General features: G+C 29.7%; 1 protein-coding gene across 5 annotated transcripts in view; it reads left to right on the top strand.

The window, feature by feature from the left end:
• Positions 1–7,498, top strand: part of LOC6050100 (liprin-alpha-1) — a 232,958-nt gene extending 225,460 nt beyond the window's left edge. For all 5 annotated transcript variants that reach the window (XM_038251757.1, XM_038251760.1, XM_038251758.1 and 2 more), the window contains 6 exons: positions 5,882–6,083; positions 6,165–6,328; positions 6,394–6,704; positions 6,766–7,085; positions 7,157–7,273; positions 7,329–7,498. In XM_038251757.1, coding sequence (XP_038107685.1) covers positions 5,882–6,083; positions 6,165–6,328; positions 6,394–6,704; positions 6,766–7,085; positions 7,157–7,273; positions 7,329–7,415 — 1,201 coding nt within the window. In that variant the 3' untranslated portion in view covers positions 7,416–7,498. The remainder of the gene's footprint in view (positions 1–5,881; positions 6,084–6,164; positions 6,329–6,393; positions 6,705–6,765; positions 7,086–7,156; positions 7,274–7,328) is intronic.
• The last annotated feature ends 8,678 nt before the right edge of the window (positions 7,499–16,176 follow it).

Here is a 16,176-nt window from a genome sequence, read left to right on the forward strand (position 1 = left end):
AACTGTGGCAATTGCCGGTCGCTGTCGGTTCTACCAATATGTCTTGCCGAGGAACCAGGACACGCCAGTGGAGCCTCAGCGGATGCCGGTGGCCCTTGCCTAAAGCTGTCCAAAGCATTGGATCGGCTTTTTTTAAATTTTCAGTGAACCTCCAAGCCAAAGCCACCGGCGGCTACTACAACTTCTTCGGGGTGTCCCGATTCTGCAGCATAACACATTTATACAACTGTCGACGACCGGGATTGGCCACTTACCTCAGTAACACGGCCATCCACTGCTGGTAAAGCTGTTAAAATCCACCCGCAGATGCAACAACCTCCGACCTATCCGTCGGTAGGACAAAACTCGCTGAAAAAAAAAACAGATAAAAATCAGGATTTGAACCACTGTGATAAAAAAAACTTCTAATTGATAGCACTGCGCCTCTACCATCAGGACTACTTTTACGCTGTTGAGTGAGCAAGAAATTCACCAATTTAGAGTTTGACATCTCGAAATTTGTTTTCGAAAATAGCCCTCATGAGCCCTCATAGCCCTCTTTGTGAGTAAATGAGCAAAGCCCTCACACTCACCGAGAATGTTGAGTAATTTACTCGCAGGTAACTAAGTTTTTCCTCATGGTTGAGTAACCCGTGAGTGAGTTTCCGAACTCTGGTTAAATCTCTCTTGCTCATGGTTACTTCAGTGCACCAAAATTTTGAACTCAAATACACTGACTCAACTTTTCATGGTGATTCAAGTTGCAGATGTTCATGTAGTATGTATGCTAACACCTCTCCAAATTTAATCAAATTTGGTTTAGCACAGGCAAAGTTACAGTGCGAAATGTAAACAAAAATGGGCCAATTTCAGGGGAATAAATAATACCTGTTTCCGAAAGCCCGTAAAAATTACTAAACGCAACATTTTATGCAACAAAAAATTGTTGCTATCATTTGAACATGTCAGTTTGGACCGATTTTGAGTGTTTTTCAACCATTTCCGTTAGGTGCAACAGAGCACCACCTGGGCATATGAGCTACTAAATATTCAGGAGCACTTTTTCCAAATTACAAAAAAACATTTCAATCAAAACAAAAGTTTCTAAACGTTATGACTATTCAAAAACAAGACAAAACATTGTTATTAGACCGATGGTTTTATTATCTTCCTTAATTTTGATGAAAATGGGTGTTTGTGAGTTTTGAATGAACCAATTAAAGAAATTTGAATGTGCAGAGATTTTAGAATTTGTATTTCATACTTCAGAAATATGGTCTTACAGAAAAGAATATGTAGTTTTAAACCAATTTCGATGCATTTTCAAACAACTAAACTAATAGATTTGAAGAAAATCAGTTTTTGTGATTTAGAAAAAAGTTGCTCATCTTCCTGATGATGCTCTGGGTGCACCAATTCGATGTTTATGGGTTAAAGTAAAGTATTTCCTGCATTATTGTACCAAAATTTTACCATTTACTTTGTTTTACGATAAGCAAACAGCTCTGGGCGTTAGAGGGTTAACGAAATAAATCAATGTTTTACATTTTTAATTTTCTTGCAAAGCCGTAGCAAATATTTTTCAAATTTTATGTCGCCCCTCTTCAAAATTCGTCAAAAAAAATCATGGGACAAAAAAAAATAGTTTTAAAAAACTTCAAAATTTCAATGAAAGTAGAAATTAAATCAACTGAAAAGAATCTAAAATGCATTTTTCTGAATTGATAATCATAAAAATGAAATTTTCGTCAATATTTAGATATTTTGGAAACTAATGATTACAAAACAACTTGACAGGTATAATGCATTTTAAAACACTTTTTTTATTCAAATGTTTAAACCATGGCTCGTAAATTCAATTTTGAATCTTTTTTACTTTTTTTGCTCCCCCCCTTGGTCAGAGTCGAGTGAGAGACATAAACTTCAAAAAATATTTGTGATGGCCTAATTAAAAAATAATATAATGAAACAGTTAACAAAAAGATAATATTGTCGATGGTAAAATATTTCAACAGTTCATCACTAACAAATTTTTTGGATGATTTTGTGATCAGAAAAATCACCAGGCTAGCTCAAATCTGGCCCCGGAGAATCCAGAATATCTCCGGCCAGGAAACCGGAATATAGGTTTTGAGGCATCGCGTTCGGTGTTAAATTACTGAGCGAACGAACCCAAAAGAACTAAAATTTGTTTAGTTTGAGCCAAGATATGGAAATTATTGAATATTAAAAACCCAAGTGATATTTAAATGGTTAACAAATCTGTAATGTAAACATTTAAAACTGTAAAATAAGGTCCACACCAAAATCTCCTAAGCCTTCGTTATTTGCTTATTATGAAAAATCAAATCACGTTAAAAATAATTTAAGTCGTTGAGCTCATTTATGCCCCAAAATCATCCGAAGTGATCTGGAAAATGAAACGTGTGTAAGAATGTTTATAAATATGTACCCTTTAGGCATTTCAAACATTATGTTCAGAAACATAAAAAAATCTTTAAACCTAACTCTAAATTTTGTAAAGTAACTCATGCTGAAAATTGTGGAACAATAAGTTAGTAAAAAGATGAATTCTTAAAAATCTTAAAAAAGATGATAAAATGATTTTTTTTTTAAATATTGTGTTTGTTTATTTGTTTATCACAAGTAAATCTGTAGAGCTTCATAAAAGTAAAACTTGGATCAGTTGAGTTTCGGCTGTATGGGTTATCATAAATAAAATGATTTTTTTGTTAACATGTAAAAGTTAACACTTTATTGTCGTTTTTATTCTCGATAAACTCGATGAACAAAAAAAAAATGCTGTCGTTTTGATACAAACAGTGATGAATCCATACTCTAATCTCTTGCAAAATCGATTAATCTTTTGTTTGATATTTTCGCTAAATCTTTCCCTAAACGGTCCCATAAATTTTAATGCATGGAGAGACGATTGTTGCATATTAAAATAAATAAAAATATGTAAGATATTAAACTTCATATTAATATTACCAATGTGTTTTTTTTTATTTAAATGTTTCATGTTTTTATTTTTTTTGTATATTTTAATCAAAACTGAATTGAAAAGCACTTAAATTGCAATTAATGTTTTAATTTTATGTATAGCCTATAGTCCTATAGTTCCATTTTTTGTGAGTTTAATTCATCCTCCAATACCTACAATTTTTTTTCTATGTATTTTTTTCAGCATATTCTGGATTTATTTTGTTAACAGTTGAACTTTATTACAAGAAATTCTTCCAGATTTGATATTTTTGTGTACCATTAATAGACCATTAATTAAAAAGATTTGATGGTGAAATGGTATTGAAATATGTATAAAATGAAGATTTTATGTTATTTATAAATTGAATTATTTTACTTCTATAGCGATTTTGCTATTTCATGTTAAATATAAAAAAAAAATAATCAAAACTAATGTCATGTGCCCTTTCAGACAACTAGAAACGTTTTTTTTTCTTCTGTTTTTAAGTTTATCTTCATTGGATTCTTCTGTGAGCAAAAATTTCTTTTAAAATATCTATTGCATTAAAAACTAATTCTAATTTTTTTTTTGAATCATTTTTGTGCCAAATTTTCAAGAAAAATTGTAATAGTCGAATTAGAATTATAATTATTTTAATGAATCCAATTAAATAAAAAAATAGGCGTGGAAAAGAAGTATGCAACTAACGTTTTTTGTAAAATTTACAAAAAATATTTGAAATATTTTGAAATGATTCGAAACACAAACCCAAAATTAAAAACAAGGCAAACAATATGTGTTGAAATAATTTTATTTTAATCACTTAAAAAATCCAAACTTATCATTCTTTATATGTGAACGCCTTAAGTTATCTATACATCAGACAAAATCATACATGATTTTTTTCTTTTACATCTAGAGTTTTTCTTTAAAAAGGTCCTATAAGCTTTTGTCTTTCATATGTTTGTAGAACCCTTTCGAAAAAAAAATTCTAGATATGTATTGTAATACAAACAGTAATGAAGATAGTGCTACAAATTTATTAGTAAAAGTGACCTTTTTATCTGTGTATACATAATCGCTATATAGTTTAGCCTGTCTCACTTTTTTGCATTTGAAGAATTGGTTAAAATTTGAGTTTTTGCGTGACTTAAGAAAAAAAACTCCTTCAGTGTTTTGGTCAATATTTTTAGCGACTTAAATAAAAAACTAATGAAAATCATATTTGAATCATTGAATCTTAATCAAAATTAAATGTCTTATTTAGCAATTTCCATTGAAAATCATTCTTTTATCTTATAATAACAATATACCAGGAGAACAGCTCCTACGGAATGACTTAACGGCTTAACAACAACTAAGACCGAGACCAACGTTTTACAACTGAGAACCACATTGAAAATCTTATATAACTTGACACTTCCATATATTTTTTTGTTTTTAAAAATAAACAGAGGTAGACTTAATACTTAATTAATACTTAATTATTTCAAAACATGAAGAAATTAATATTAAAAATGCCTGAACTCAAATAAAATTGATTTATGACACATGGATATATTCCAAATTTGAGCTCATTCTGACCACGGGTTCCTAAAAATATGATGTCTTGAGGGAAGTTTTTCTAAAATTAATGAAAGTTCTACATCTTAGAAATGGTTAGAATCGGATAACTATTGCGCCCTCCACGGGTAAAAAAGTGAAACAGTTGCCATTCTCTATACATTTTGACGATTTCTCCCATACAAACTTCATACGATTAGAGGGAGGGGTTCCGGTGGTCAGAATAAGCTCATATTTGGAATAAGGGACAGCGTTTTTTTAACAATAACCAACATCTTGGAAAACAAGCAACTGCAACCTTTTGAACACCTAGCTTTGAGTAGGAATCTTGCAGTAGAGTATATCAAAGCTATGTTATAGAGCGCACAATCTGATTTGTAATTTTTTTGCGACAATTCTTAAGTGATTAAAAAGAATAGTTGGCATATTTTGACAGTAACCAAACTTGATGTAGGTCTAAGAAGATTATTTCTGAATTTGTAAAATGCTATGTACAGTTGGGTTACTCATCTTATTCAAAGAAACTGTCACAGAAGGATTAAATTTTTTGGCAAACCTTACCGGTAAAATATCTGCAAAAATCTGCAACAAAAAAGTTGTCTGCAACAAATTTTGGAAATCTTCAAATTTGCAGAGAAATCTGCAAATCTGGCATCCCTGCAATGGTGTTCCGTCGGATGCCATCTTGGTGTTGAACTGTGGGAAATCAGCAAATCCGGGATGATTATCCGTCTTGGAAGCAACACAAGGCGGAGCGAGTGTGCCGATTTAGAATCGGCTTGGATTTTGACATCGTCGTCGAATTTTGCTCATACCTAGGTTACGGAGTAAACATTTCACAGGAACAATCACGGAACACAAAATCTGGATGGATGCAAAAGTTAAGCCGCCTGACTAAAATTGGCTTTTGACAGATAGCGGACACGTGTAAACAACAATTGATTTTAGTTTAAATCAAAATGAACTGTATGTTTGATTCAAAGTTGCTTCGGGTAGAATCAACGCATAAATTTTGTTGTTATTTTCAAAAGGGCTTGACAAACTACAGCGAGTTAAGTCAACGCTAAATTTAGTGTTGATTCAATTGGTTTTGAAGGTTCTTTCAACAAAAAATCGTCAAGTAAAACAACAAAATATTTTTTTGATTCAAATTAGCTCGATTTTTCTGCGTGTAGGTTACGTAGGTTCGAGCCATTTTGTCACTGGGGACTGGGATTCCAAATCAGACCAGTTTTCGAAAAGTACTGTAGGATCGGTTGTACAATTACTAAGTATAAAAGTGTATTGTTAAATCACTGGAATAACATCACAATATGTTGAAAAGTTTTATGAATGTTATTGCTTATTTATAATTTGTTGTATCAAACTTTCCAGATGCGGCTCAGGGGCACAATTTGGAGTTTCTCCCACCGGATCAAGACATGGAAGTCAAGAATCGCTAAGAAAAATTAGTGCGATCAACACTTACAGTACATTACAAACCCCTACGTCTGTAACGCGTGAAGCAGTAGTCTCAGCACAAAAGAAGAAAGGGATTAAGTCAAGTTTAGGAAGACTTTTCAGTAAAAAAGAAAAGGTAAGCCAACACTTTACGGTGCACAAAGTGCTTAACCATAGACTAAGTCTATGGCTTAACTATCATTTGTTGATTTTACAGTGTAAAACAGGAAAAGATTCAGGAATGTCAGATGGATCCGTCAGTATGATGTCCATGAGTGGATTATCTTTAATCAGTGATATTGACTCAACTTATGACACAATAGCAGCTCATAAAGTAACAGGAAAAAACACGTCTGTAGATTACTGTCGCCAAAAGAAAAAGTATGTGGCTATTGCTTGAAAAAAAGGGTCAGTTGCTTATGTTAAATCCATTCTTAACATTTCAGAGAGCATGACTATCGACACGATTTACTTGGAGAGGCCATGAAAGCTGGTACGCCATTTGCATTGTGGAACGGACCAACGATTGTAGCATGGTTGGAACTGTGGGTTGGCATGCCTGCATGGTACGTTGCTGCGTGCAGAGCAAATGTCAAATCAGGTGCTATTATGAGTGCACTGAGTGACACAGAAATCCAACGGGAGATTGGGATCAGCAATCCTCTACACCGATTGAAGTTGAGGTTGGCTATTCAAGAGATGGTATGTCTCACATCGCCTTCTGCTCCGCAGACTACCAGAACAACATTAGCTTTTGGTTAGTTTTATTATAAATAACAACCACTGTATCAAGTAACTATTTAAACCTTGAATTGCAGGTGATATGAACCACGAGTGGATTGGAAATTACTGGCTGCCCGGATTGGGACTTCCTCAGTATCGAACCACTTTTATGGAATGTCTCGTAGATGCCCGTATGCTAGATCATTTGAATAAGAAAGACTTAAGAGGGCAACTCAAAATGGTAGATAGTTTCCATCGCACTAGTCTTCAATACGGTATATCTTGTTTAAAACGCTTAAACTACGATAGAAATGCTCTTGAAGAGAGGAGAAAGACAACCGAGAATTCTATGGATGATGTGTTGGTTTGGAGTAATGATCGCGTTATGCGCTGGATTCATTCCATTGGATTAAAGGTAACATGTTGTTGGTTGTTCTTCAATAAACATTATCATATTCTCTATCGAATTTCTATTTTGTATACTAGGAGTATAGCAATAATCTTTTGGAGTCTGGTGTTCATGGAGCGCTACTAGCGTTGGATGAGAGTTTTGACGCAAACTCATTAGCACTAGCACTGCAAATACCAACTCAAAATATTCAGGTAATTATTTTTATGTTATTAAAATGAGATTAACAAGTAATACATAACTTTACAGGCACGACAAACTCTAGAATCTGAGTTTAATAAACTTCTTGAAGTTGCTACGAATAGACGAATAGATACAGAGCAGATGAAGTCCTGACACAACAAAAGTTTTTCTAGTCTTCAAGGATAAATTTATACAAATACTTAAAAGAAATATAGTGATTTTGAACAGTCATATAAGCGATTGTTTTTAATTGTACCCCAAATTATGTTTGTGATGTTACTTCTTATTTTCTGAGACTCGAGTCATCTATGACAATGTGAAGACAGTATAGTTTAATCCAAATCATGGTTGTATTGTAATTGTAGGTCTAACGCCATATATATTGTAGAATAGTGATGGATTAGTAAAACATTTGCTAAGCAATACAGGATATTCCAACTTGAAAACATGATATCTCAAGAATGGTTATAATAACCATGAGATTTTAATTAAATTTTATGCAATCGAATGCAGTCGTCAGTTCTCCATCAAAAAACTTCAATCGCAAAATGGTTATCTGGCAACACTGTACGTAAATTTTGAGTACACCATTGGATTCTATAAGGGCATCTCCACCGCAGAGATCTATTGCGTGGCAAACCTATCGGTTGGATCCCCAGTTTTAACTTTGCTCCGTGTGTGTGTGTGTGTGTGGTCCAATCCAATACCCGCTAACCGGTAGCGATATTATGGGAAAGTATAGTTTGTATCAGACTTTTGTATATGCCGAATGCTGATACAACTTATCTCAGTCCCGGGTATTAGGTGGTGATAGCCCTCGCGCTGCTTCCAACGACCCGTTTCAGAATGACAGAGCTCCTTGCGGTCCAATTCCGAGGTCGCTGGGCATTGTTCGGCCCCGCCTGAACATAGAAGCAAGCATCTGAAGGAAACTCGATCTATATTTAGATTTCCAATCCCCTCAGGCAAATCAGGGATCAGCGCGTATTTAATATGAGAAGATAACATGTTTCAACACTACGGATCATTTCACTGCTAGAGTGTAAACCTTCTGATGGCCGACTGCTTAGCGTCCCAGACCACCAATCCAAAGGCGTGAGTTCGAATCCCGCCTAATTCATTTTCGTTTTTTGTTCATATTCAGAGTTCAAATTCATGATTCCAAATTTCAAAGGAACCGACCGGGATTTGATCCCTGAATCATCTGCTTGTGAGGCAGAAGCCGTAACCATTGAGCCACGGAGCCGGTTCCCCAGTTTTAACTTTACTCCGTTCCTATAAGGGCATCTCCAGCGCTGGGGTGCAAATCAAATTTGCACCCGGCTCATGAATACCGAGATCAAATTTGCCAACTTGAAAAAATTCCGTCATCCCCACCGCTAGGGTAGCAAATTTGCCACCGAAACAAGCCCACCGCGGGGGGAAAATATGGGTTTTTATCATTTTTTGCTCTCGTTTACCTTCAAAATCAATAATTATGTGTTGATTCATGCCTAGAAATGCTAAAAGTTCATTAAACTTTTTAATCCTATTGAAAATTTCAAAGAATTTCATTTTTCGAAAATGTCGAAAGTTAAACCATTTGCTACCCGATTTGATTCCCACCTAATGTGGGTCTCGTGGCGCAGGGGTAGCGGCTTCGGATGCCGATCCCGATGATGCTATGAGACGCGGGTTCGATTCCCGCCTTATCCACTGAGCTTCTATCGGATGGTGAAGTAAAACGTCGGTCCCGGTTTCTCCTGTCTCGTCAGAGGCGCTGGAGCAGAAATCCCACGTTAGAGGAAGGCCACGCCCCGGGGGGCGTAGTGCCAACAGTTTCGTTTCGTTAATTTGCTCTCGAGTTTGCCCCCGAGTCTCAAACCGCGCGTAGCAAAGCATGTATCAAATTTGATCTCAAGTGGATCTGTAGAAGAAAAATATTTCAAAAATTCAAAAATTCAAAAATTCAAAAATTCAAAAATTCAAAAATTCAAAAATTCAAAAATTCAAAAATTCAAAAATTCAAAAATTCAAAAATTCAAAAATTCAAAAATTCAAAAATTCAAAAATTTAAAAATTCAAAAATTCAAAAATTCAAAAATTCAAAAATTCAAAAATTCAAAAATTCAAAAATTCAAAAATTCAAAAATTCAAAAATTCAAAAATTCAAAAATTCAAAATTCAAAATTCAAAATTCAAAATTCAAAATTCAAAAATTCAAAATTCAAAATTCAAAAATTCAAAATTCAAAATTCAAAATTCAAAATTCAAAATTCAAAATTCAAAATTCAAAAATTCAAAAATTCAAAAATTTAAAATTTAAAAATTCAAAATTCAAAATTCAAAAATTCAAAAATTCAAAATTCAAAATTCAAAAATTCAAAATTCAAAATTCAAAATTCAAAATTCAAAAATTCAAAATTCAAAATTCAAAATTCAAAAATTCAAAAATTCAAAAATTCAAAATTCAAAAATTCAAAATTCAAAAATTCAAAATTCAAAATTCAAAAATTCAAAATTCAAAATTCAAAATTCAAAAATTCAAAATTCAAAATTCAAAATTCAAAATTCAAAAATTCAAAATTCAAAAATTCAAAATTCAAAATTCAAAATTCAAAAATTCAAAAATTCAAAATTCAAAATTCAAAATTTAAAAATTCAAAAATTCAAAAATTCAAAAATTAAAAATTCAAAATTCAAAATTCAAAAATTCAAAATTCAAAAATTCAAAATTCAAAAATTCAAAATTCAAAAATTCAAAAATTCAAAATTCAAAATTCAAAAATTCAAAAATTCAAAAATTCAAAAATTCAAAAATTCAAAAATTCAAAAATTCAAAAATTCAAAAATTCAAAAATTTAAAAATTCAAAAATTCAAAAATTCAAAAATTCAAAAATTCAAAAATTCAAAAATTCAAAAATTCAAAAATTCAAAAATTCAAAAATTCAAAAATTCAAAAATTCACCACCTAGCCAATAACAACTAGTTTTTGTGCTCCGCGTTTTTTCACCGATTTCTACGATTTACGGTCGGTTATTAACCGCGGGTGTGCTCCTACGCGATGCGTAACAAGGGCCGCGGCCGTGGCTTCTCGAGTTCGGCTCGGGGACGCGGCCAAAACAGCTCATTGCACCGTATCCAGAAGAGCTCCTCGCCGGCGGCAAAAAACCCAGCTGTTCTTCTTACGACTGCTGACCAAACGAAGATCCCGCTACTGCCACGTAGCCCCGTCAGAACCAGAGCATCCGGTAAGAAGGTCCAGCAGTCCGTATCGACTTCCGGAATGCCGCAACAAACGTCCGGAGCCGGTGGACCTGGTCCATCCTCCAGCACAACGGGAATTGCAATTCCAACAAAAAATTCGTTCGAGGTGCTGTCTGATAGCGGCGACGACGACGAAAGTGCACACCAGCAGGAGGACAATAACCCCGCAGATGAAGCAAAGAAGGCAAAAATGCTCGCGTGTTCTTTGCCTAGGGTGAGAGACAGGCCACCAATGATACATGTGGTCGATACTTTGGCGTCTACTGTTGATGAACTATTGCTACCGTCAAACGTACAATATTTCATCAAAGTAACAAAAGTTGCGGTGCAAGTGCTCGCGCTGTCCCAAGCGGATTATGCCAAGGTTTTGGAAATGTTCAAAGCCAATAATGTGAAATTTTTCACGTACGACCGCCGTGACCAAAAAATGGTCAAGGTCGTGCTCCAAGGACTGGCGGAGATGGACATTACCCAGGTCACCGAGGAGCTGAACAACCTCGACATCACGCCTCGAGAGGTAAAAGTGCTGTCGAAGAAGACCACAGCGACAGGTACACATGTATTGTACCTGTTATATTTCGACAAGGGTACAGTAAAAATCCAGGACCTCCGACTGGTAAAGTGCCTTTCCGGATACTTGGTGAAGTGGAGGTTTTTCACCAAGCGGCCAACCGACGCCGCACAATGCCACCGTTGCCAGAAATTTGGCCACGGATCCCGCAACTGTAACCTGCCCCGCGATGCGTCAAGTGTGGCAAGGATCACCTCACCGAAGGCTGCCCTCTACCCCGGAAGGCGACGCTGAAGGATACCGGAAACGCTGAGCAGCACAAGCCTAGCGTGAAATGCGCTAACTGCGGTGGAAACCACACCGCCAACTTCCGCGGATGCACGTCCCGGAAGTCGTACATCGAGCAGCAGGAAAAGAAGAGGAAGCCGCCTGCCAGTTCACTGACTAAACCCGCAGCAGATCGCAGTTCGGCGCATCCACCCGGATGGTCGCGAACGTACGCAAGCGTAGCAGCAGCCAGCCTAGAACCTGCCCCAGCGCAGGTCGACGCTGCCGATGGTGACCTGTTCTCGCTGTCGGAGTTCCTCATCCTTGCGAGGGACATGTTTCACCGTCTGAGTAGCTGCCGTAACAAGCAGCAACAATTCATGGCGCTATCAGAGCTCATGATGAAATATGTCTGCATCGTTTGAGCCCTCAACGACACGTCGATTTACGCCGTCAATATTATTTTGACTTAAATATTCTGTGATATAGTCCTAAGCTTTCCCTTCCACTATCCCCCTTCCTAAGTAAATGTTGCAGTTTTTTTGTGAACTTTTCCTGCACTTGCTTATCCCTTAATCCTAGAAACAATAGTAATCATTTGATTAATGTATTGAGCCGTAGCTGAAAGGATCTCCACAACACTACATAATGTAATTAACTCAACAAATTGTACATCGATAAGCACACACAAATAAATAAATATGAAATATGAAAAAATTCTAAAATTCAAAAATTCAAAAATTCAAAAATTCAAAAATTCAAAAATTCAAAAATTCAAAAATTCAAAAATTCAAAAATTCAAAAATTCAAAAATTCAAAAATTCAAAAATTCAAAAATTCAAAAATTCAAAATTCAAAAATTCAAAAATTCAAAATTCAAGAATTCAAAAATTCAAAATTCAAAATTCAAAATTCAAAAATTCAAAAATTCAAAATTCAAAACTTCAAAATTCAAAATTCAAAATTCAAAAATTCAAAAATTCAAAAATTCAAAAATTCAAAATTCAAAAATTCAAAAATTCAAAAATTCAAAATTCAAAAATTCAAAATTCAAAAATTCAAAATTCAAAATTCAAAATTCAAAAATTCAAAATTCAAAAATTCAAAATTCAAAAATTCAAAAATTCAAAAATTCAAAAATTCAAAAATTCAAAAATTCAAAAATTCAAAAATTCAAAAATTCAAAAATTCAAAAATTCAAAAATTCAAAAATTTAAAAATTCAAAAATTCAAAAATTCAAAAATTCAAAAATTCAAAAATTCAAAAATTCAAAAATTCAAAAATTCAAAAATTCAAAAATTCAAAAATTCAAAAATTCAAAAATTCAAAAATTCAAAAATTCAAAAATTCAAAAATTCAAAAATTCAAAAATTCAAAAATTCAAAAATTCAAAAATTCAAAAATTCAAAAATTCAAAAATTCAAAAATTCAAAATTCAAAATTCAAAAATTCAAAAATTCAAAAATTCAAAAATTCAAAAATTCAAAAATTCAAAATTCAAAAATTCAAAATTCAAAAATTCAAAAATTCAAAATTCAAAATTCAAAAATTCAAAATTCAAAATTCAAAAATTCAAAATTCAAAATTCAAAAATTCAAAATTCAAAAATTCAAAAATTCAAAATTCAAAAATTCAAAATTCAAAATTCAAAATTCAAAAATTCAAAAATTCAAAAATTCAAAAAAAATTCAAAAATTCAAAATTCAAAATTCAAAAATTCAAAAATTCAAAAATTCAAAAATTCAAAATTCAAAATTCAAAAATTCAAAAATTCAAAATTCAAAAATTCAAAAATTCAAAATTCAAAATTCAAAAATTCAAAAATTCAAAATTCAAAATTCAAAATTCAAAAATTCAAAAATTCAAAATTCAAAAATTCAAAATTCAAAATTCAAAAATTCAAAATTCAAAATTCAAAAATTCAAAAATTCAAAAATTCAAAAATTCAAAAATTCAAAATTCAAAATTCAAAATTCAAAATTCAAAATTCAAAAATTCAAAAATTCAAAATTCAAAATTCAAAATTCAAAAATTCAAAAATTCAAAAATTCAAAATTCAAAATTCAAAAATTCAAAATTCAAAATTCAAAAATTCAAAAATTCAAAATTCAAAATTCAAAAATTCAAAATTCAAAATTCAAAATTCAAAATTCAAAATTCAAAAATTCAAAAATTCAAAAATTCAAAATTCAAAATTCAAAAATTCAAAATTCAAAAATTCAAAATTCAAAAATTCAAAATTCAAAATTCAAAATTCAAAATTCAAAATTCAAAATTCAAAAATTCAAAAATTCAAAATTCAAAAATTCAAAAATTCAAAAATTCAAAATTCAAAATTCAAAAATTCAAAATTCAAAAATTCAAAAATTCAAAATTCAAAAATTCAAAATTCAAAAATTCAAAATTCAAAATTCAAAAATTCAAAAATTCAAAATTCAAAAATTCAAAATTCAAAATTCAAAATTCAAAAATTCAAAATTCAAAAATTCAAAAATTCAAAATTCAAAAATTCAAAATTCAAAAATAAAAAATTCAAAATTCAAAAATTTAAAATTTAAAAATTCAAAAATTCAAAATTCAAAAATTCAAAAATTCAAAAATTCAAAATTCAAAATTCAAAAATTCAAAATTCAAAATTCAAAATTCAAAAATTCAAAAATTCAAAAATTCAAAAATTCAAAAATTCAAAAATTCAAAATTCAAAAATTCAAAAATTCAAAATTCAAAATTCAAAATTCAAAAATTCAAAAATTCAAAATTCAAAAATTCAAAAATTCAAAATTCAAAATTCAAAATTCAAAAATTCAAAATTCAAAAATTCAAAAATTCAAAATTCAAAAATTCAAAATTCAAAATTCAAAATTCAAAATTCAAAATTCAAAATTCAAAAATTCAAAAATTCAAAATTCAAAAATTCAAAATTCAAAAATTCAAAAATTCAAAATTCAAAATTCAAAAATTCAAAAATTCAAAATTCAAAATTCAAAAATTCAAAATTCAAAAATTCAAAAATTCAAAATTCAAAATTCAAAAATTCAAAAATTCAAAATTCAAAATTCAAAAATTCAAAATTCAAAATTCAAAAATTCAAAAATTCAAAATTCAAAATTCAAAAATTCAAAAATTCAAAAATTCAAAAATTCAAAATTCAAAAATTCAAAATTCAAAATTCAAAAATTCAAAAATTCAAAATTCAAAATTCAAAAATTCAAAATTCAAAATTCAAAATTCAAAATTCAAAATTCAAAATTCAAAAATTCAAAATTCAAAATTCAAAATTCAAAAATTCAAAAATTCAAAAATTCAAAATTCAAAAATTCAAAAATTCAAAATTCAAAAATTCAAAAATTCAAAATTCAAAATTCAAAAATTCAAAATTCAAAAATTCAAAATTCAAAATTCAAAATTCAAAAATTCAAAATTCAAAAATTCAAAAATTCAAAATTCAAAAATTCAAAAATTCAAAAATTCAAAATTCAAAAATTCAAAAATTCAAAAATTCAAAAATTCAAAAATTCAAAAATTCAAAAATTCAAAAATTCAAAAATTCAAAAATTCAAAAATTCAAAAATTCAAAAATTCAAAAATTCAAAAATTCAAAAATTCAAAAATTCAAAAATTCAAAAATTCAAAAATTCAAAAATTCAAAAATTCAAAAATTCAAAAATTCAAAAGTTCAAAAGTTCAAAAGTTCAAAAGTTCAAAAGTTCAAAAGTTCAAAAGTTCAAAAGTTCAAAAGTTCAAAAGTTCAAAAGTTCAAAAGTTCAAAAGTTCAAAAATTCAAAAATTCAAAAATTCAAAAATTCAAAAATTCAAAAATTCAAAAATTCAAAAATTCAAAAATTCAAAAACTCAAAAATTCAAAAATTCAAAAATTCAAAAATTCAAAAATTCAAAAATTCAAAAATTTAAAAATTCAAAAATTCAAAAATTCAAAAATTCAAAAATTCAAAAATTCAAAAATTCAAAAATTCAAAAATTCAAAAATTCAAAAATTCAAAAATTCAAAAATTCAAAAATTCAAAAATTCAAAAATTCAAAAATTCAAAAATTCAAAAATTCAAAAATTCAAAAATTCAAAATTCAAAATTCAAAATTCAAAATTCAAAATTCAAAATTCAAAAATTCAAAATTCAAAATTCAAAATTCAAAATTCAAAAATTCAAAATTCAAAATTCAAAATTCAAAATTCAAAATTCAAAAATTCAAAATTCAAAAATTCAAAATTCAAAATTCAAAAATTCAAAAATTCAAAATTCAAAATTCAAAAATTCAAAATTCAAAATTCAAAAATTCAAAAATTCAAAAATTCAAAATTCAAAATTCAAAAATTCAAAATTCAAAAATTCAAAATTCAAAATTCAAAAATTCAAAATTCAAAATTCAAAAATTCAAAAATTCAAAATTCAAAATTCAAAAATTCAAAAATTCAAAATTCAAAAATTCAAAAATTCAAAAATTCAAAAATTCAAAAATTCAAAAATTCAAAAATTCAAAAATTCAAAAATTCAAAAATTCAAAAATTCAAAAATTCAAAAATTCAAAAATTCAAAAATTCAAAAATTCAAAAATTCAAAAATTCAAAAATTCAAAAATTCAAAAATTCAAAAATTCAAAAATTCAAAAATTCAAAAATTCAAAAATTCAAAAATTCAAAAATTCAAAAATTCAAAAATTCAAAAATTCAAAAATTCAAAAATTCAAAAATTCAAAAATTCAAAGATTCAAAAATTCAAAAATTCAAAAATTCAAAAATTCAAAAATTCAAAAATTCAAAAATTCAAAAATTCAAAAATTCAAAAATTCAAAAATTCAAAAGTTCAAAAGTTCAAAAGTTCAAAAATTCAAAAATTCAGATATTCAAAAATTCAAAAATACAAAGATTCAA

Source organism: Culex quinquefasciatus, chromosome 2 (genome assembly GCF_015732765.1).
Source record: "Culex quinquefasciatus strain JHB chromosome 2, VPISU_Cqui_1.0_pri_paternal, whole genome shotgun sequence".
NCBI classification, from domain to species: domain Eukaryota; kingdom Metazoa; phylum Arthropoda; class Insecta; order Diptera; family Culicidae; genus Culex; species Culex quinquefasciatus.